The sequence below is a fragment of the Panthera pardus genome, unplaced genomic scaffold, assembly GCF_024362965.1.
Source record: "Panthera pardus isolate Hobbes unplaced genomic scaffold, ASM2436296v1 HiC_scaffold_19, whole genome shotgun sequence".
NCBI lineage: Eukaryota > Metazoa > Chordata > Mammalia > Carnivora > Felidae > Panthera > Panthera pardus.
Genome location: NW_026526754.1, coordinates 16,646,479 through 16,670,056, shown reverse-complemented (window position 1 = coordinate 16,670,056; position 23,578 = coordinate 16,646,479). Strand labels below are relative to the sequence as shown.

General features: G+C 45.7%; 1 protein-coding gene across 1 annotated transcript in view; it reads right to left on the bottom strand.

The window, feature by feature from the left end:
* The window catches only part of WWOX (WW domain containing oxidoreductase), a 301,000-nt gene that overhangs the window by 44,980 nt on the left and 232,442 nt on the right, over nucleotides 1–23,578 (bottom strand). Inside the window, exon 6 of the mRNA XM_019413216.2 lies at nucleotides 5,113–5,201. Coding sequence (XP_019268761.2) covers nucleotides 5,113–5,201 — 89 coding nt within the window. The remainder of the gene's footprint in view (nucleotides 1–5,112; nucleotides 5,202–23,578) is intronic.

Here is a 23,578-nt window from a genome sequence, read left to right as displayed (position 1 = left end):
TTTATCCCTCAAAATGTAGAATTTATTTATAATTTATGGCCCACCCATTTCCATAGAAAGATTTGAGATGGCAAAATTTGGAATAAGAATCCAAGAATATTATATCTGGGATTAGTAGATTCAAATTCTGAAAGCAATTTAGTAAAAAGTAAAAATAAGTAACTTTGTTCAAGACCGTCCCCCTCAAATGTTTAAAAAATAAAGAACAGAAAACTGTTCTCTTAGCACTTTTTTTTTTAAAACGTCACTATTCTGTATTATTTTCTAAATGAAACAAAGTCTACTTGCCTTAAACTATACTGGAGACAGAAAGCTGAGAAGGAAGAGTAGAAATCCATGATCGAAAATATAGTTCTAGAAACCTTCAGAATTGTGTATATTATTTTAATATGAACTATCGATTTCAATTAATTTCCAGAACAAATCAAAACCCTTGGTCAATAGCGTAAGAGCTGATTGGTACCTGGGATCCCAGCCAAGAATTTCCTAGATTAGGTGCCATTACTAACTCTTAAAATTTCAGGATTGGAATCGAGGTGTCCATTATTTCAGGAGTATCTGGAACTCAAACGTTATAATATCTGGTGAAAAACAAAAAACAAAAAAAACCTACGGAGCTCCAAGGTCCAACAGCTGGTGAAAATACACACTTTTCAGTAAGCCAAGCAGCTAGAAACTAGGAATGAAAATGCGTCACAGCAGCACAAACAACCAACTATCGTGGCAGAGCTCATTCCAGAAAATGCCAATATTGGGTCTGAATGATTAGTAAAGGTCCCAGCTCTTCGTACTCTGACGGATGTCTCTGCCTGCCAGGCAGCATGGAGCCTGGCTGCTTTCCAGGATTGCAGCTTAAACAAAATTTCCTTCAAAATTCAGTTTGGTTGGGACTTACCACAGGCTTTGGCTTGGAACTTTCCAGTAATGCCCAACATAATTCGACCTGAGACACACTGGCCGACCACCACGACCACTAACTCTGGGGAGAACTGTCTGGAAGCAGGAGGAGGATTCTGGGCCTGACCACCCAGAAGAGTGAGTAAAGAATAACAGAAGGAATGAATGCAAATGGAGGTGAGCAGAGGAACGGAGCGGTCAGGGCGTGCTGAGCCCAGGAAAGCTGGCGTTGGCAAGTAGCCACGTCTGTCCTCTCCATGGTAGACTATGCTGTCCCTATGCAGCACTCTTGCCCCAGAATTAAAGAGGCACCGGACCAAGCTGCTAGAGTTACCTACACTTCACAAGAAACTCGGGAGACAAAAGAACAAAAGAACATGATAAATGGCACCACAGGGATGTAGTCACTGACGTAAAGAACACAGAAAACTCTAGAGGACAACCCTGTCCCTTAACCAAGTAAGTTGCATTAATTAAAAGAAGGTTTTTTTGAGGGGAAACCTATAAAGTGCATTCACTTAGTTTGAACAAACAACTGATCTAAACAAACCGAAAGAGAGAGAACAGGGTCGCCTGGGTGGCTCATTCGGTTGAGTGTTCGACTTCAGCTCAGGTCATGATCTCTCGGTTCACCCACCAGCCCTGTGTCAGGCTCTGTGCTGACAGCTCAGAGCCTGGAGCCCCCTTTGCATTCTGTGTCTCCCTCTCTTTCTGCCCCACCCCGGCTCATGCTCTATCTCTTTCTCTCAAAAACAAGTAAGACATTTTAAAAACACTTTTTTAAAAAAAAAGAAAGAGAGAAAATAAAAATGTTTCTTGGTTTTAATGTTTTTAAGCTGCTAGCTTTTGGAGCAACTTCTTACTCAGATACATCCCAGTACAGGAATCCGTACTAAAAGGTGGGACTGAGTGAGGCATGAGACATAGCAAGAAGGAGAGCTGTGGATTCAGACACACTTGGGCTCACACTGCAGATCCACCACTGGCTGCAGCTGGAAACCTGATCTAACCTCTCTCTGAAAGGCTGGAGCCTTTCCATTCGTAAACTACAGACAAAGGTGACTAATGCCTAGGGTTGTAGTAAAGAGAGAATACACGTGTAGGTGCTTAGCACCTTGCCTTGTGCAGAATAATCAACAAGCCGACTAGCAGCTATGATTGTATATAATCATCAGCAGCGCTCATTCTAAGAGTGCCTCCCACCACCATCTCCACCCCTCACCCACCCCTCACCCCTGCAAAGAAGCAGATCTCCGCAGAGATCCCGGAGGAGGCTGAATCCACATCTCCTGGTCGAAGGCAGAGGGAGGGCGGACCCGCAGGACGACGGACCGCATCTTTCACCAGCGTTTCGGCTGAGCATTTGTTTCTAGCTTTCTCTGCGTTGGGTTGCACAATACACTACCTCTCCCGGGGCAGGGAAACTCGCGTGAGCTGGAGCAGGATCCGGGGGGAATTCGCACGGGAGCAAGGAGCCTGACCGTGCTGCTGGTGTGCCCAAGCGCCTGAAAACGTTACGGTAGATGGGGGTGTCCAACGGAATTGCGACGGGAGGGTTTTTTTCTCTCCTCGGTCCAACGGCGCCAAGAGGAGGCTGGTTCTGAACCGGCAGCCTTTCTTTCACTTGTCATTATGTTTTACACACAAGGAGATTTTAATGTCTGAAGATGGGCGGTGATGAGAAGGAGGAGGCTACACGTGTTTTTTGGCAGCCTAGTCACCAGTACTTAAATTCACTTCTGACAGCGCTCGGAATCTAAAGCCCTGTAAGTACCAAGCTGTCATCTGCCTTTCCAGGAGAGACTTCGCCCTGGCGGTGTTTCAAAAGTAAAATCACTCACTTTTTTATGCATATTTTCGCCACCACAATATTGCTCTAAGCCGTGTGAAAGACTGCATCTCGAGAGACGTATAAAAAGAGGTTTGCGGTACCGGGTTTTGCTAAAAAGGAAAATCTCCTTCGTTTCTGAACCCAGAAGGACAAAAATTCAGCCATTTGCCAAAATCTGGGATTAGCACAAAAGAGGTGCATCTGAGGGCGGGGGGACTACAAAAGGCAGCTGAACGTGAGGATGTCTGAACTACTTTAACTGACGGTCCTGTTAGGACTTGGACGGCGGTCCCATTATGTAACAGCTGGCGTGCCTCAGCACCGCTCGCATCCAACGAGGAAGCCGAGGGAGGCAGCCTGTGCGAGCTCTGCCAGAGCCTCTCCGTGTCAGGGACAGCGTGACAGTCAGAAGCGGACGGAAGTCCCACGGCTGCACCTGACCCGCCAAGTGACCCTGCGAGAGCCACTCCCCGCCTCTGATCTCAGTTTCCACCGCAAGTCAAGCAGAAGACAGGACCTCGCGGTGGGTGAGGGGAGGCCCGGAGTGACCTCCGCAGGGGCCCTCCGCCCCTCCTGCTTCCCAGCCGCAGGCCCCCCGTAACCAGCCTTTCCCGTCCAGTCGTGCTCCCCTCATCCGTGTAACAGACTAGGAGCCAGCGGTCAGGGAGAAAATGCGCAGGAAGGGTTCTTGGCACGTGGCCCACAACGCACGCTGGACAAATGAGTGACTACTGCTCGCTGTTGCTGCTATGACTACTGCTATCCTTGCAAACAACCACAGAAGTAACAGGTTGAGGAGTTAGCCATTCAGCAACGAAACTGCTTGCTGGCACCTGAGGTTTACAGCTCATCTGAGGTGAAGTGGGCTTCTTGCAGCCCCCGCTGCCTTCCCAGAGCCCAGAAGAGGGGCCGGGGCCCTGGAGGCACTCACTCAATGTGTGTTAAGTGAACAAGCAAGTGGAGACATGAGTGGAGGAGGTAGACACGAGCAATCGTCTTAAAAGGGACTGGGGCACACCGGACCTGACGTCCTCCGGAAAACGCCAGCGAGGGCCAGCAGCCAGCAACTGCCAAACAGGGCACAGAACAGGCACGGCAGACTCAACTGGCAGACTCAGCCAGGTCCGCGGGCTCGGTGGGGACGTTACCCAGCCGTTCTGTGAGCGCGGGGCCTGCATTTACGGGGATGGAGCCACTCCGCCACCAACTCCGACTCTGTGTGTCAACCTCAAGGACTCAGGCCACTTGCCAGCTCCTGAAAGGGCTTGGGAGAACAGACTTCCTGGCAGTGTGAAAGAGCAGAGGGAGAAACTGAGGCAGACTCAACAGGGGCTGGCCACGGGCCAGCACCTTTGGAATATCTGCTTTTAAATGCCTCTGCCTACATCCGTCATCTGCTTGGAGAACTAGAAAACCACTGACTGCTTCCCACCAGAGCCTAACCCAGAGACAACGGGTCATTTGTCAGCCTTCTCCAAATTTGGCCATTCTGGGGCCACTTCTGGAACTATCTTATCCTTGGCACTATGTAAACTGTCATTAACTTAATCCTCGGGTCCAAATCCATGCACTAAAAAAAATAAATAAATAAATGCAGTTATTTTTTTTAATGAAATTTAAACCACTGTGTCAAACGACGAACCACTACTGGTGGCCCTTCATGTGAGGGAACCATAAAAATAAACCCTTGGGGACAAAATAGCGTAATTAAAACTGAGCTAGCCTCCATTGCTTTCCCCGGCTCCGGGTCTGAGGGCCGCTGTCTCTCTGATAGAAAGGGAGGCTGGCATGTGGCGGCATGAATGCTCGCCAGCCCTGAGCCAAGGCTTCCTCCTTCGGGCGTGTGGAAAGACTATAAACAAGAAGGAGAGGAGGAGCAAGCTTCTCACGACATGAGTCCGTGTGTCTGAGCCACGTTCGCACGCCACGTAAGCTCACTGCGCACGTGGATACGGTGGAACCTTCTCACGCTCTCGATTCTCGGCCCCCTTGCGGTACTGGGTAACTGAGGCTACTCGTTCCCGGATGCAATTAAAACACACTTTTCCTCGATTCTGAGACGCACTGCCAAAATGTCTGTAATCGGGATGCATCCTACAATCGGCTGGCTTTTATTAGCCACTTTAACTAGCGCTTCAACAGTGTCTTTCCATTTTTATTGGGGGGAGCTGTTATTAAACTGAAGGCACATCTCATAATGAGGGTGACTCAAGAAGTCAAGAAAATATGGGACACCCTAACGGGGCCAATATAAATGAGCCTGCCGTCTGGATGCCAAGACAACACAACAGCCTTGTGCTTGCGTTCTCCCAGTTGTGTTCATCTGATAAAGACATTACAATAGCAAGATATTATGATCTATAACCCTCCACTGAAACACTCACACATTCTTGGCCTTGAACGCTTGAGCAAAATGTTGCACGCTACGGAGCAGAGCGAGGTCCAGGGTCATTGCTTCTACCTTGGCTTTGTGCTGGAATGAGAGAAAATAAAAAGAAATGATAAATAACAGCAAGTTTAGTTCATGGTATCAAGTTACAGTAAATGTGTTATGGAACATGTCGGAATTCCCCTGTTTAATATTAGACGCCCAGAGAGAATATAAATCATCGGAATGAATGGAAGAACAGGGCTTTTACTGCCAAGTTTGGGAGGATGTGAGGCTGGGAATCCGCTAAAACCACAGGCTGGGGATTGTGCTGTTTCACTCAGCGCACAGAAGACGCTCCAAAGGGTCTTCAGGCTCACACATCTCCTCTCCATCTGTGTCCTAAAAAAAAAAAAACTATGAAAATAGGGGAACGCCAGGACAAAGCCTGGCTCGTGCAAGAATTCAGTAGATGACATTTTAATCTCAAAAGCTGCCATTGGGGCTCTGGAATGATTCCATCGAGCCTGCATCAGAAACTAAAGACGATTCATTTCTAGAAAATACAAAAGCAGGCAAAACTCATTTATTCCAGTGGACCCTGAGTGACCCAGGTCCCGAAGAGCCCTCTGGTTTAGCAACCCAGAAAACTACAGCTGGGTGGGCGCACGCAGATAGTAAGTGGCTGCTGTCTCTCCAGGGCGGACTCTGCACGGGGCGTTTACTTGCATCATCTCGTTTCTTCCCTGGAACAACCGAGTGGGTTACACTCTCCCTGTTTTACATGTGGCCCCTTGTAAGAGATCACAGAGCTCACAAAGGTGGGAGGCGAGGGTTCACCACAGTCTGACGCCGAAGCCCTCGTTCCCTCTTTGCCGGAGACTAGAAGGCCTGGAGCCTCAGGATTTGAAGCAATCGTGCTCCACTGGACAGCATCCTAACACATTTCTGGAAAGCTCAGGGTTGCCTCTCAGCCTTCCCCAGTGTTTATGGGGCACTCCCTACTTGTGAGTCTGGCTGGGCTGCAGCGTATGAGATTAAATATAATCACCTCTTTTTTCATAGTTTATTTATTTTTGAGAGAGAGAGACGGGGGGGGGGAAAGAGAGAGAATCCCAAGCAGGCTCCACACCGTCACATGGATCCCGACGTGGGGCTCGAACTTGCGAACCGTGAGATAATGACCTGAGTCACAACCAAGAGTCAGATGTTTAACTGGCTGTGCCACCCAGGCGCCCCTAAATACTATCACTTGTTAGGCCTATCTCCTCCAAAGGATGCACAGCCAAGAATGTAGGGGCCACCTGCTCGTTCAGGTAAGGAAAGTCCCAGGAAACAAACGGTGAGCCTGGGAGTTCTGGTCTAGACTACGCTGCTAGCGACAGTGAGGCGAGTAGCGTAACAAGCTACTTCCGATGCTATGAATGGGGACGCGATGGCACAGTGGAGAACGTCCTCCACCTCAGCCGTCTTATCAGGGAGAGACACAATCTGTGCTGAGGTGCTTAGCGTATCTGTGCCCATTGATCTTGGCCGCCTAAGTCCTGGGCTGTAACCCAGCCTCGAACAATAAGCATCAGGCACGGGAAGCCGGGAGGCCAACTGACTTGGGGCCATTTAATACTCCTGAGGGTCAGTTTCCTCGTTTGTAAAAGGTGAACATTAACTACCTTCTCACCGACTTGTGAGAAGAAGTATAAAGCACCTAACATCCAGCTTGGAAGACAGAAGGGATTTAATCAACTTTATGAGAAGGAGAGAAGACGTCTGCCGTGCCAAATTCCTTCCCTGACGCGAGTCCGCGACAAACGGTGGTGCGGGTGCACTCCAGAGCAGCGTGGTGGATGAAATGACGCTCACGAAGACTGCCTGGGACCAGCCGGCTGTGACATCCTGGAGGATCCGGGTCATTTGTACTCACAGAGCCCAGTTTTAGGGAGAGGGGTGTACGGTGATTAAATGACGTCCCCAAACCCAAAAGCACATAGGCAGCGAAAGCAAGCTGGCCAACGTAGATGAACGTTCCTGGGACAACAGTGGCAGAGGCGCAAACATGCCGATTTGGGAAGGAGGAGGACAAGCATTTGACCTGAGCCAGGAAGAGGGAAGGTGCCAACGCGTGGGTGTTGTTAAGAGTCTCCTAAGATCACTGAGGCGCCAGAGGGGCTCAGTCGGTTGGGTGTTCGACTTGATTCAGCTCAGGTCATGGTCTCGCGTTTTGTGAGTTCGAGCCCCACATCCACCGCCCCCTCAAAAATAAATAAACATTACACAAAAAGTTTCCTAAGATTAGAGAATAGTGGGGCTGGGGGATCCACAGTGATTGAGGCCACACCCCTCGTTCTGTAGACAAGGAAAGCGCCAGTGGCACAAATGAGCGCCTATGAGTGAGGCTGTACCCTGTGGACAGCTTGGGCCTCCTGGCCAGGAGAAAAACCCAGCTCGCTTTCTGCCTGCACAGCTGGTGTGTCTGATGACTGAAGTCTCTTGGGAGAACCAAGCCTGTCAATGGCTGACTTTTATTCCCCATAGGTTCTTAGGCTTCATAGATGCTGGACCACCCAATTTGACATTAACAGTTAGCAGATACAGTGGCCTTTCACCTCATCCGAACCCCTCTGGCTCCAGCCTCACTTCACTTAGAACTTTCACTCAGAATCTTAGACGACTCCGAATGTATCACAAGAGGAAAGTCAGATATTCATTTTGTTGGGGAAGGGGTGGTGAGGAAGGACACCGTTCCTCTCAGCCAAGCCCCTTAGGGACACCCCAAGGGATGTGCAGGTGACGTATCATAAAAATGCATATAAATGTTTCCTTCATACAACAGGGGAAACATTCCCAGGTGGTGACCCCAAAGCAATATCCCAACAAAAATGATGGCTCAGCCGAGTGGGCCAGTATACCCTTCTGTGTGTGTAACTTACAACTGGTGAGTTATCTTTTGCCCCCCCCCCACCTCCACTCTAAAATAAAGTACAGAGCTGCCACTACCAATAAGAACAAAATCAGAACATACACACCCAGAGGGAACAAGGGGTCACAAGCCATCGAGTAGTTCAACAGACTAATCCACAGGCTGTGGGTTACTAGGCTCCTGGGGACAGTGATTCAAGTCCACACACTATTACTCAGGTAATTCTCCTGCCCCCGGCATCAGGTTTCCGGTTTCTGCCACTGACCCTGAGAAATGCAGACAAACTGCGGGCGATCCTGTAAGTTCAGGGAAGAGAAAACACATCTTGTAGAATTAGCGAGGGTGGATGTGTTTGTGTGGGGGGTGGGGGGGGTTGCTCTTCTGATTGTCCAACAAACCCAGCAACGTTATAGAAATGTTTTTCCGGGGACGTGCTCTAACGGGGAAGGCAGGGGCTGAGACACAGCAAACAGAACCCAATTCTGAGGCATCAACTGCTGATTGTCAGGTGAGGCAAGAGGCTCCATCTGCCAAGGCGAGCTTTCTGCCAAGTCTGGACGTGAACCTGGGACTGGCCACAATTCACGTTCTTGGTTTAACTCGTGAACTTTCTGTTGTTGTTGTTGTTGTTAACTTTGACTTGGAACTAGCTACGGACTCACAAGAAGCGGCAAAAATAGCACCAAGAGCGCCCACATAGCCATCTCCCAGCACCCCCAATGGGGCCGTCTTAGCCACGTCTATAGTACACGGGTACAACCAGAAAACCGACCGTGGCACGACACAGTTCATTATAGCACAGACATCACCAGGATTTCACCAGTTTGGGGATGCACTCGCTTTCTTTTATTGGGAATATCTTGGTGAATAATTCTATGACACTTGCTTCTCTGTATAGATTCATATAACAATCACCACATTCAAGACACAGAACTGTTCCACCACCACTAAGGAACTGGTGGGTTTTGTTTTTTGTTTTTTTTTTTTTTATTAAGAGGTGTTAAATTAGCATACGCCATCTAGAACATAAAAACCCGAGGCCTTGTTTGGCCTCAGTCTGCTCTTTGGATTGGCAAAACATGCACATATACAAAGCCCCAGCTTAAAACCCCTTTGTAGCTTAGAATGGCCAATGAAATACGGCCCAAATCCCTTAGGATGGTTCACACAAGTGGCTTTGGATCAATCAGGATGCACTTCGCTATCCTTACAGAACAGCTCCCAAGCCTCAATGTCTTTAAACAGCCGAGGATTCCCACTCGCCCATGCTTCACGCCCATCCCAGGCAGATGGGGCCTCCACCTTCGGCAACATCACTCGCTTCTACAGCGTGGGGAAGAGAATGGGACAAACTGCACACGGAATGGGTTTTAGAGACCTCTACCCAGCAGTACAGATGTCACTTCTGCTCATATTTTATTGGCAGAGCAAGTCATGTGGCTACACTTAGCTTTAGAAGGTGCAACCTTCCATGTGCCCAAGAGCACACAGAGAAATATACATATGGAAGAAATGGAAATATGGAACGAAAACCGGTAATGACTAACACACATTTAATGACTTTGCCCTCTCCAGGGTTATTTCACTTCCCACTTCCCACGTCCTACTTTCATTAATTACAGAAAAAATTCAGAAAAGACAGATGAATATGGACAAACAAAAAACAACCTCTCTAATTCCACCAACTCTAAAATGAACTGCTAGCCTTCCATAGGTCCCTCCCTTTTTCCCAGCCATCTAGATAGATAGATCCATCCATCTATCCATCCACCCAACCACCCATTCACCCGCCCAGCACTGCTTAACAGGAAGAACTTCATATTGAGAGCTTTGAGTCTTAAAATGGTATAAAATGCCTCTCTCAACCCTTCCCCAAATCCTTACTCTTCTCTCTAATCGCACCAGTACACAATCTTCTCATCTCAGGCAGAATGAGAATGTAAATTTATTTTAAATTATGTATACAGATGCTGGTACCCATCATTTTAAAAACAGAACCGCACAGGTGGCATCCACACATGAAGCATCAGGCAACTTCTAAGTAGCTCAGAAGCCCACCTGCTCCTGACCCCCCAGGCGCAGCCAGAAAGACGCAGTAATTAAGCAACCCACATGCTCTTCCTCCATTTCCCTGGGACCCAAGGACATTTGCTGGTGGCACAGTTCACTGACACCCTCAATAGGCCAAGTGCCCTTGGTCTATCCTTTTTGAGTTGCACAGTGGGTCTGAGTGATTCCAGAGTCTGTGAGTGCCGAGCCAAAGGGATTGTGTGCTGTTGTTATGCAAGAGTGATCTCTCGTATCATTTTATGACTATAAATTAGCCAAGTGTGACTCAGATGTGATACCGCCTGAAACCAAAGGAACCATACGGAGATCATGCGGTATTTAAACGGACAAGTGGGGAAACGTCATCCACAGCAGAGACAGCAGAGACAGCAGAGCCAGGCTGACCTGGAGCCCCAGCCCGGCGTGACCACAGCACTGGCAGTGTGACTTTGGAGCTGCTCCTTGAAATGCTCTCAGGCTCCAGTGCCTTGTTTGAAAATAGGCATTGGCCTTGTGTGATTAGAGTAAAGATGAGATACGCTGTATATATAAGGCCTGGGGCACATACATAATAACTATTACAATCATTACTTGGAGGGCCAATGCTCAAACGTGGTACCCACTGGTTTTCAATAGTAAAGTATATTAGGGGTGCCTGGGTGGCTCAGTCAGTTGAGCGTCCAACTCTTGATTCTGGCTCAGGTCATGGTCTCACGGTTCATGAGTTCAAGCCCCGCACTGGGCTCTGTGCTGACAGTGTGGAGCCTGTGTGGGAGTCTCTCTCTCCTCCTCTCTTTTGCCCTTTCTCTGCTCATGCTTGCTCGTTCTCTCTCTCTCTCTCTCTCTCTCTCAAAATAAATAAATAAACTTAAAAAAATAATAAAGTACATGAGTAATTGTGGTCTCCCTTCTGTATTTCATAAAATTAATATAAGCAGCTCCGAGAGAGTTTGAATAGCAATTCTGCAATGGAGGATCATACAGGACCCCAAAACAGGAGGAAAGGGACTCACTGAATCCCCCTGAGGCCATGATAACCCAGTTTCCAAATTCAATGATTGGTGTGAACCTAAAAGGTGCTGGTGAAGGCCAGGGACTCCAGCTTTACTGCCTGGGTCTGAATTCCGGGTCTAGCGCTGACCAGATACGTGAGTTACATCTCCCATTTATGCCTCTATAAAATGGAAATCATGATAGCATCTACCTTACCAGGAAATGAGGTAATGTATGTAAAGCACTTGGAATGGTGCCCGATTACTGGACATGTATTCTATAACTGTTAGCAATGAACGCCCTTATTGTGACTGTTTTTGTTGTCATTTTCACCATTATCATCATTGCGGTCACCATGATCACTACCATCATCACCATCATTATAACCATCATCACTCCCACCACCATTGGCACCAAATCGCTTCATTCTTCACTGAAAGGACTGAATGGGACATAACAGGCCAACAAGAGGGATCTCAGAATGTTGGTCATATGAGTCCTTGACCCACAGCACCCCCATCCCTACCTATCCCCAACCCAGTGTGGGCAGTTTTCACCCACCACCATTTCATAGATGTAGAAACTGAAGTTCAGAAAGCTCTTGAGCAACTTGACCCAGATAACAGTGCCAGAAACAAGTTCACACCAAGCCATGATTTTAATCACTGTTCTATACTCCAAAATGCCCATACGACCCACCTGTCCTCTCCCCCTCAACCCTGTTACTCCCCAGAGGCCCTCAAATCAAGGCCAACACCAGGAAACCACCAAATCCGTTGGTCAACATTAACAGCAACAACATTCACAAGCATGAATCCATTCATTCATTCACTAACTCTGCCTCTAAAATAAACGTATATTTCACGGATTCCACTTCCTTTACTTCTTTTCTTCTTCCCCCCATCATTGCAACATGTAAGAGGAAAGATAACACCCATAATTTACTTACCACCAATGGAAGAACAAAAAAGGTAATAATAGCTCATGGCAATAAGCCTTTTAAAAATGTATATACATGATTCAAGTGGCCAAGCATACTTACAAAAAGAAACTTTTACTTAAAAGTCATCATTGGGGCACCTAAGTGGATCAGTCGGTTAATCGTCTGACTCTTGATCTCGGCTCAGGTCACGATCTCACGGTGTGTGAGTTCGAGCCCCGCACCAGGCTCTGCACCATGAGTGCAGAGCCTGCTTGGGATTCTGTCTCTCCTTCTCTCTGCCCTTACCTGACCTATGCTCACTCTCTCTCTTTCTCTCAAAATAAATAAACATAAAAAAATGTTTAAAACATCATTAGTCATAAAGGCCTAAGAATTAGCTGGGAGTATATCAACGTGTTTGCCCCACTATCTGACTTCTCCTTGCAGTGAACCCAGAGTACTTGGCATGGGAACCAAGACCCACTGGGCATTATGGAGCGTGCGCAGTGAAATCAACTAGGTATACTTCAGAATGCTCTCATCTAGTATGTGACCCTTGCTTCTTCCACTCAGCTTGACACACACACCTTTGACACAATCATAGGGAAGCAGCAGGTGAGACAGCTCTTCATTGTGTATTTAAGGACACTACTTGTGCGTTGGCCAAGAGGAGGAGTGCCCAGGACAGTTGTTGGAGGTGGAAGGATGAAGAAACCCAGATGAGCTAAGCGGGCACAGGGAGCCCAGCCTCTGGTACGCCCAGAGGGAATTCTCCCTCATCAGTGGAAACTCATCACATGCAATGGCAGATACGAGATTTACTGTTTAAGGGCAATTAACTACTGTGTATCCTAACTTGAAGATGCCGATCTGTGTGGATCTGATGGGCATGTGCCTACTACCCATTTCTTACACTCATAGAAGAGTTAATTTCTGTGTTTTCCTTAAAAAAAAAAAATCTAATTTACATATATTCATTAATTATAAAAGCCAAAAAAATAAGGAGCATCTATGGTATGCCTGGCATTTATTCCTCATTTAATAGTAACGTGAAGAATCTTTTAGAGTGTATATCATTCCCCCATTTTACAGACCAGAAAACAGAGGCTGATAAAGGTTGAAAGCGGCACAGCTAGTGAGACACAGACCCAGATTTCCAGCTGAGATATGGCCAGTTCCAAAGCTCACGCCCTTGCTGGAAACCACACTGCACTGCACCCCTGTCGCCAAAGTCGTCACCATGGAACACCGAGAAGCTATAAAGAAATTAACATCATCGATATATTCTTATTTGTGTCTATTTTATATCCCATTTATTTTATGCATTTAGAATTTATAAGAGAAGCCTATTGCTGGAGGAGAAAATGTAACCAAGGCAATAATCTACATTCAGAGCTTATTGCTAATGGCATCCTGCAAATTCTAATCCAATGGGCCTTAATTGCATTATGCTGATGTCTCTCACCCTTCCACTTTACATACCCTCAGTCCTGATTTTATGTTCTGAAGCCTTAAATAGGAGTTGTCACATTTACAACAGCAAGAGACACTGGTGCTGAGCATATTATTGACATGGCATTATTCACTCAACTACAATACAGACCTAACTAAACTGGTTTAATAATTCATCAATATCCTATGTGGGACTTCAGAGCACTAATCTCTCCAGTATTATTTAAGTGATGTTAATGGTGCCAAGGAACGGCAGCATCTTCCCCGGAAAAGGCGCCAGGGCACAGATACTTGTGTCTCCTTTCAGATCTGGTACCTTTCACTCAAACAACCATCATGAATACATCTGATGGGGCGTCTGCCCAATCTTGGCCAAGCCTAAACATGAAGAGGATGCACTGATAAATGCTCTATCTGATAGGGCCCCCAAGGGGAAATGAGAGTTTGAGAGTCTCCTTTATGGCTCTAAACACTGCACCGGTCTATATGCCACTGTGCATTTAACAAGAAAAATACTCTTAGACCACATTCTGCATCTCAAAATAGGAAACTGAACCAAAAACCATCCTAGGCACAGCCCGGGATTTTTTGTGAAGCCTTGAGGGACAGGGGCTGAGTTTGTCATTCCTAACCTTCAGATCAACCATCAGCATCACCCCCCCCCCACACACTCCAAGGCCCTCATGAGCACCTCCTAACCCCGCCCTCCCACCTGCAAAAATACACAAACATCCCTAATAAGAAAATCATGACAACTCTTTCTTCATTATATACAGGTCAAAAACGTTGTCTGGTGTGGCTGGAACTCAATTTATAAAATAACTGTATCAATATCTATAGGTAATTGTGAGGCTGATTCAAGAAGAAATTGCACTGGGTAACAGCTTATTTAATTTGGTGTAGGAGTTACGTGCCGCGTAAAGCAAAACTATTAAAAATGCTTAGACAGTAATTGGCAATATTTTGCGCTCGGGATAAAAAATGCTTATCTTGCCAGAAACTAACAAGAGAGTGAAAATATTCGAAAACCTTCCAATTTCCCTCCGTGCGATGCGTTCACTTTGCAGCTTAAAAACAGTTTAAGGAAGGACAGCAATGGCACAGGAGTTTGGCAGTCAACATGATTGTGCATTTATGCCTTGCTGTTGAAGAAAGAGCCTTTTTTCATAGTGAATTTTTCATTCTAATGTAAGTGATGATTTACGTTAACTATAGGTAAAGCATGGTTACATTTTCCTGAAGGATTGCAGGCGAGTAAAGAGTAGTACAATAAGTTGAAGCATAAAAGCTTTCTCTGTCATAATATTTATTATAATGGCATATAAAATAGCTGAAATAAATAATAGATGACTGAAGGTAAATTCACATGATAAAGAATCCTTCAGCAGACACCATTACTTTTGACTGCTCTAGATTTCAACTGTGTAGTTGAAGACTCTTAATAAACAGACCCTATATCTTATGTAAGTACTGGAAACATCAAAGATGTGCTTAAAAGGCAACATACTGGACACGAGCTAATTTACTGTATAATTATATTCTCAACAGGAACAGTCTATATATTTTGCATATTTAGCAGCTGTGTTCTTAATGAAACTTGTTAAGCACCGGAACCCCCTATTTGGGGGAAGCTGCCGATGAAAGAAGTATCCGTGCCCCCCACCCCGACGACTCCCAGATTCAGAAAGAGGTGCGGAGCAGAAAACAGAGATCTGGGGCCCGCTGAGTATCTGGTGGCAAGTCAAGAGTGGGGAGGTAAAGTGAACGGAAAGAGGAAAGGAAGATGCGTATGCTCTGCTTTAGAGGCTTCTGGATTCCACATGACGGTCGCATGGAGCTGGGAGGACCTCAGATGCAGAGACGTGATCTTCCTGAGAACCACCGGCATGGGGAGATCCACACACGGCTCGGCCGGCGTCCAGCTCAAAGGGTCCCAACTAGGGGCATCCCCCCCACCCCCCACCAAGGGACATCTGCCAAGGTCTGGAGAATTTCTGGTTGCCTCAGCTCGTTGGAGGGGCGTACCCGCATCTAACGGGGAGAGGCTGGGGATACCACTACACATCCTACGATGCACAGGTCGCCCCTGACAAGTGGCCCCAGATGTCACCAGTGCCAGCTTGCAGGTGTGAGCTTGGTGCGAGAAGCTCTGATTAACTCTAAGTGTTCTTCGGCTATTTAAATGTATCACGGGTTTTGTAAAAATAAAACGGGCTCCCTGATGAAAGTATAAATAACGCACAAGTGGATAACGTATACAGTGAAAACGTCTCCCAAATCCCGTCGCCGCAAGATAAACACAGAGACAGCCTGATGCACATCCTTCCCGAATAGAATTTCTACACGTGAATACTAGGTGCAGAGAAGTTTCCCTACAAACATAGCATTGAGGCTCATGCATTATCTTACAATCTTGTTTTTCCCAACTAACACAAAAATGGATAGATCTTTTATTTTTTTATTATTTTTTTATATTTATTTATTTTTGAGAGAGACAGAGACAGAGTGCTATCAGCAGAGGGGCAGAGAGAGAGGGAGACACAGAATCTGAAACAGGCTCCAGGCTCTGAGCTGTCAGCACAGAGCCTGACATGGGGCTTGAACTCCACAACAACAAGATCATGACCTGAGCAGAAGTCAGATGCTCAACCGACAGAACCACCTAGGCGCCCCATTTTTTTTAATGTTTATTTATTTTTGAGACAGAGAGAGAGAGAGAGAGAGAACGTGAGTGGGGGAGGAGCAAAGAAAGAGGAAGATGCAGAATCCAAAGCAGGCTCCAGGCTCTGAGCTATCAGCACAGAGTCCAACGCAGGGCTCTTAACCTCACTTAACCAACTGAGCCACCCAGGCTCCCCTGGATATATCTTAATAGAGCTCTGGTCCCAACTTATGCCAACCAGTACGTTTAGGCCATTGTAGGGGGTGCTCAATCATTTATTAAAAGCCAATCCCCTTAGGAGGACTCAGCCCTCCACATCCTTCACTGGCTTTATGAACTTATTAAATTCTCAGTGTCTAATGTTCCCTGTCGGTAAAAATGGAAATTATAGAAGACCCTCCTCATTCAGGATTGCTGTATGGATACAGTGAGACCATACCGATGGAAAGCATCTTAAGCGGATGCTCTGGAAATGTTACCCATTGTTCTTGTTGTAATGAGTATTATTTTAGGTCCTTTCTGGGGTTTTTTGTCACTAAAAGCAATGCTGTAATACCTATACTTTGCAACATGTGAATGGTTTCTGTAGGATAAATTCCTCAAAGTAGACTTGTGAGGGGCGCCTGGGTGGCTCATTCAGTTAAGCATCCGACTTTGGCTCAGGTCACGATCTCACGGTTCGTGAGTTCGAGCCCCGCGTCGGGCTCTGTGCTGATGACTCCGAGCCTGGAGCCTGTTTCAGATTCTGTGTCTCCCTCTCTCTCTGACCCTTCCCCGTTCATGCTCTGTCTCTCTTTGTCTCAAAAATAAATAAACGTTAAAAAAAATTTAAAAAAAAAGTAGACTTGTGAGATCCAGAGATGCCCACATTTTATTTTAATTTGGGTAGACGTGGCTGGGTGTCCTCCAGAAAGGTTACAGCAATTTCCATTCCCAAGAACATTGCAGGAGACTATGAAAGAAAATCCAAACAACCAATAATTCACACTGACATTTATAGTAAATTAAAATGCAAAGTTTTATATCTCTATTTCAAATACCTGGTACGCAGCAAATGACAAAGAGTAGGTTTTTGAGACAGGCTTTAACTGAGGAAATGAATGAACGAATAATGCACCACTAGACTTGGGACAAATTCAGAGGCAGAGAGAAAAGTCGGCCAGGGATATTAGCAGCAACAGCTTTCCCTAAGCCAGTTGGGAAGCCAGCAATTTCTCCTGGTGCTCCATGCTGGCAGACCAAGGGCTTGCCTCTCAGAAGTTGGCCACACTCCTGGATGATGGATATGAACTCGGTATGCAAAGCAGGCAGTAAACATGTAACAGTATCATCGTGCCTGAGAAGTGACCACGACAGTTATTTTTAATTTATAGATGAATCCAAAGGGAGAAATCTTTCAGAGGTTCTACAGAAGCATGGCAAGATATTCAACAGATAATATGGAAAAGATAACACATACAGACACACACACACACGCCTCAGAGAAAAACGAGGTATCCCGCTTAAACCGGCATGTGCCTAAGCAGACTTTTCTAGGTCCAACCAAAATACCCATAAAGGCAGAAACAGATGAGAACACACACAAAAGACAAGTCGCAGTCAAATTATCCCCAAATGCTGTGCATCTTTTAACTTAACTGTAGGACCAAATAAATTACACTTAAAAAAGACTTGGACAAAGAACTGAAAGAACGATAACAAGGAAGATAGTTTTTTAAAGGAGGAAGATTTCACTGAGTCATTGTATCATGTGTAGTCTGGTTAACATAAGAGAGACATGAAATAGCTTTACCCTTTGTAAGAAAAAAAATGTAGGTATGTATGTGAAAATTTCAAGAGAAAGAAAGAAGAAAAGAAAGGGAAAGAAAGAAAAAGAAAGAAGGAGGGAGGGAAGGAGGAAGGAAGGAAATCCCAGTTCTGCCAGCTACTAATTATATGATTCTTTTTAACGTTTACTTATTTTTGAGAGAGACAGAGACAGACTGGGGGGGGGGGGGGGAGGGGAGAGGCAGAGAGACAGGGTGACACAGAATCCGAAGCAGGCTCCAGGCTCTGAGCTGTCAGCACAGAGCCTGATGCAGGGCTCAAACCCATGGAATGGTGAGATTATGACCTGAGCTGAAGTCAGATGCCCAAGTGACTGAGCCACCCAGGCGCCCTGATATGATTTTTTTTTTTATCAGATTTAGCTCCCAAACCAGCAGCACGGGGGGAAATGATGCATGGGGATCAATCCAAAAAAGTGTTGAAAAAGAATTAAATATAATAACAAAAGAAAACACTTGGTAGAGAGAAAACATGAAATGCAATTCAGAAATGAGTACCAATGTAGCCATAATTACAAGCTATATAAATATACTTAAGTTCACACAGTAAGGTAGAAACCAACAGACTAGAATTTAAAAATCACCTCCAGGTTTTATAATGAAGATACACTGCAGATAGAACTGGGATCCCTCAAACTAGCTTTCCCCTTTCCCCAGCCTGGGGTGTGCTGGGCAGGGAAAGCCACTGTCCCCCAGCCTGCGTGAAGGTGGCTGAGGAATCCAGGCTTCTATCAAAGGCCTGAAAAATGGAAGAGTGTGTAAGTCCTGAGCTGTTCCTTTTAGGAATTAGGTTGCCAGTCTTCGCTTTCTCCTTCCCTAAGACAAATGTAGATCATGATGATTTCCCAGGGGCAAGGGGAGCGTAGGGGAAAGAAGCTGGGATATTTATTCACTAAACAGACAACAGCCACCTGTCGATCAGGGACACCATGTGGATCTGTGTCATATATCAGAAACCATTTGGTAAAACTGTTCTGTTACACCTTAAAAGACTGATCAAGTACCTGACAAGCCAGGAGCTCAAAAGAAGAGCCAGAATGTCCGTGTGGACTGCTCTGTGCTCCTTCTACCAAGACATTACAAGAAACACATGTGCACAGGGAAGAATCTTCTGGCTGGCAAGCAGCAATGAAGTCAGGCACATCAGGGAGTTGGAAAAAAAAAAAAATGGATTCTGGAGCCCAAATAGCATAAAATGAGCCTGAAAAAGTCTTTGAGACACAAAAGCCATTACAACTTCTGAATTAATTCAAAAAAATTCAGCCCAAGAGGATGTATCAGGTTAATGATACTGCTTGTCCACTGAAGCCTGTTACTTGGGATGGTTTCAGGGTAGTTGCTATCGAGGAGAAAGAGGGAGAAAGAAAAGAGAAAGGGGGGGGGAGGGAGGGAGGGAGGGAGGGAGGGAGGGAGAGAGAGAGAGAGAGAGAGAGAGAGTGTGTGTGTGTGTGTGTGTGTGTGTGTGTGTGTGTGGCGGGCCTGGGAGGGCTTATCTGACAGTGGAACCAGGCTTGCTTCAGGAAACAGAAGCTGAGGAAAGGGGAACCCATGCAGAGTGCCCAAGTGAGGCCAACACTGCCTGCAGAAGCCGAGCGCTCGACGGCTGTACCGCCTTCTCAGCACACAACGCATGCTGGTTGGGGCATCGGCACACGGGGCCACAGTCACATCTGACTGCTCTGTGGTCGCCTCCCCCGTAGCCAAATGGGACACGCTGAATCACACTGGGTAACTGTGTTAAAAGCCAGCTAAGTTACAGACTGCATGTTTTCAGAAGAGCCTCTCCGAGGGCATTAGAGTGGGGAGGGGGAGCACAGGGGACACCACCTTGCAAATGTCCATTAGAAGCCGCTGTGGAACAGCAGGCGTGTTAAAGCAGCCTGGCCCTAGTGCATGCTCTCCCTGCCTCTTCAATATTTATAAACAGCTTCTTCCCTTTTCCCTTTGGCTGGACGATACACATGTTACCCACAGGCTGGACCTCTGCTGTTGCAGTGTGATGGGGTGCCCAGAGTTTTACCTCCTTAAAGGGAGGCTCTCGTACATTTGCTCCTTCTTCCTTAAGGAAATCACAGGCTTTAGGACACTGTACTCCTTTCTGAGATACTAGGTCGCAATGCAACACCCAGAAGGACGTGGGGATGTTAAAGTTTCAGTGAGGATCACACTTCCTAGTTAAGCCACATGCCAACTGCCATCACACATCTAGAACTTTAAGACATTCTTCCCCTGTAGAGATTTACAAAATGCATTCCATAAGACAAACACTCACTGTGAATTAACTATATTTGAGGACCTACTCTCTGGCAGATACTATTCAGGGAAGGGACAATTAGAGATTTTGCCACATCTTACCCTGTGGAGCCCTTCCAAGGTAGACCTAACTACCGGTATTTTATAAATAAAACAAAGGCTGAGAATGTATGGAAAAACCTGATCAAAAATCATACAATTAGAAGCTGGCGAGACTGGGATTTCAGTTTTCCCTCCACCCTGATAAGTCAATTCTCCTTGCAAGACAGTAGTACTGCGTTGGCACCAGAATGTTCTTCCCAACCCTGAAATTATCCCTGAATCCAGAGAGTATGGTGTGGCCAAACATACTTCACTCCCAAGAATGTTATTCCTTCTATGAACCTGAAACCTTTTATAATTTTTTATTTGACTTTGACCATTAACATTTTAACTTTATGATGAAAAAAAAAATGCTAACTTCAATCTCTCCCCTATCCCCACCCCCCAGGCTTTGGATTAACCAAATTTGATAAGTAAATCGTGTGTAATTTGAATTGTTTCCATATGTGTGGAAATAGATACTAATCAAACCAACCTGCTCATTCTGATTTAGTGGAACAGATTTTTCTCTCCAAATGGACGTAAGTCCTCTAGAACATGGGTCAGTAAACTTTTTCTTGAAAGGACCAGAGAGTAAGTATTTCAGGTTTTGTGGGCCATATAAACTACTCAACTTTTATACCATGACAGCAAAAGCCACCAGAGATAAGGTAAACAAATGGGCAATGGTCACGTTCCAATAAAACTTTATTTACAAAAACAGTAGTTGGGCTGGATTTGTTCCCAGCAGAGCATAGTTTGCTGATCTCCATTTTAAAACCAGAATCAGCAACACTGAGTGTGCTTTCTGAGGTCTTGTAATTAGTAGGATTTACAGATTCCAATGAATGTAAGAGAAAAAGGCGAACGAGAGTGTGTTGTTTTATCACACAGGACGTTTGATAAAGATACAGATAACACACAGCATCAAACCCCAAACTGTGCAGACTTAAGGATGTACAATGGACTCAGCAGTGAGCATCTCTTAATTGCTCCTTGCAATGTGTTTACTATTAAATAAATTTCGGGAGCGTTACACTTTCTAAGTATCAGCGCTAAATGGTTCTCACAATTCCATGTCTCTATGTGAACAGAGAACCTTTTTGAAATACATTTTGGCATCTCTGTAAGTTAATAAAAAAAACAGTTAAAAAATTGAAATTGGGGTTACTGGACATTTTCCAAGCATGCAAAGTCTTAGGCATTTGGGGTTGGAGTAATTGACATTTTTCCCCTCACTGGGCTCAGAGGTATGTTCCCAGATCTGCTGAAAATTCTCTCCAGAATCCTACCAACAAGCATCAGATTACAAGCCCCATCTTGGACACTGGGTATTTCGGTCCCATTCATACGCATTTATATTTCAGAAAAACAAAACAAAACAGCAACAACAACAACAAAACAATGCTTTTCTTAACGAAAAGAAAGCTACGCACACCTTTTCCTTTACTGGAGAGGAGAGAGTCGCCAAGGGAGACACAGGGCCAAGGTAGGGGGGAAAACTGGAGTGGGATGGACCGAAGCACGCGCGCCCACACTAACAATGAACACACGAAATAAAGAGATTGTTCACAAAAGAGTTACCGATGAGGCCATTTCTTCCATGTCCTAGAATTTTACTAAATCCAAATGACAGTGGTAGATTAAGGGTGATCGACAGACTATAGCCATTCCATAAAGTCATAAGAATTAAGGCCACATTAGCATATTCAGGAGAATTCATGCCTTCTGCGGAGGAAGGCAAAGATGTGCCCTCCAGCAGGTTATTATCTGAATCATTTGGCCACTGGGGAGGGTGTAGGTCCCTCAGCCTTGCCAGAATCCAGTACCAAGCCATGCTGAGAACCAGGTTCTTAAAATACTTCAAAATAAATACAAGGTCCTCTAACTAACAGGAAAATATGAAAAGGAAATGGTATCGTAACCACCAGCTGGTTCATGGCACGGGGATCCTCTGACTGACGCTCAGTTTCACGGGCTGTGACAAACCACGCAATCACGTGGACAGTGACACAAGGGGGGGACAGTTGCACCGGCCACTCAGGGCCAGGTTTCCAGCCAGGTGCTTTGCAGCCACACGGATTTCCTTCTTCACCCTTAGCACCTTTAGGAAGTAGGTATTAGCATCTTTATGCCACGGGAAAATGAAAATCAGGTAACCTGTAGTCATAAAATCAGATGTAGGGAGGATATGAACCAGGTCTAACTGGTCCCAAATCATCTGCCACCTGCTCGTCCACGACACACACAGGCTATTACGATGGCTGTGACCGTAAACTGGAGAGGAAAGGTTGAAGGCTGTCAGAATCCTTGCAAATGATGAGATTCTAGGTACCTAAGCAGAATGGGAAAAGGGTAAGAACACTCGGGAAAAGTCCAGAAAGACCACACGTGTAGAAAAAAAGCAGAGAAAATACCCCATTCCCCTTTCTCCCAAGATCCATAATCATATGCTGCACTGTTCCCTGCAAGTGCAGACATACACAGGGTAGCACATTAATCCTTCAAACACTAACAGATGCTGGCAGGGATTTAGACTGGAATGTATTTACAAAGTGACAAATTATGTTCTGTATTATAGAGAGAGAGAAAGAGCACCCACAAACGGGCTGATAAATGTCAGTTGCACTCATGACAAACGGTTTATTTTTATTATACTGTAACCACAAATGTTTTTTTTCCCCCTTTTTTTTTTTCAGGGAGTCCCAAAGATTTATTTGTTGCAGGGAAAAAACAAGATTATATATGACACAAAGTAATAACTGTAAGATCACTGATATTCCGGGCACTCTGCCCTCCTGGAAAGCTACATCCAAGCTGAACAGTGCGACTAAAAATGCTACCTTCTCCGAAGCACAGTAAATGGTTAATAAATCAGAACTGATACAATGCCTTGTAATTAGATATAGTCTTAGTTCACAGACTAGCCAATTGATAGACAATATCCAATTCCCCCTTTACTGGCTATCAGGAGGGTAGAGTAACTATTAAAATAAATTTAATGGCTGTGACAGGTAAGAAAATATACCAGAAGCTAAAATGTAATCAGTATATCCAAACCCAAAATAAAATTATAGTCTTTGCTACAAACACGGTCGCTGGAAAGGAGGCTTATGGACACAGAGCGACATCCACAGGCCTATGAGGGCAAGGTCACTGACTTTAAAGGAATGTTCAACCTTGAGAACAAGATTGAGAAGAGGGATTTGGCCTGGGGCCAAGAGAAAATGTAAGCATTTATTATTAAGAGACCATTCTGAAGAATTCCTTCCAGACACTTGGTCAGTCAGATAGTGGCGGCAGTGACAGGCATTCTTGAGCAGCCAC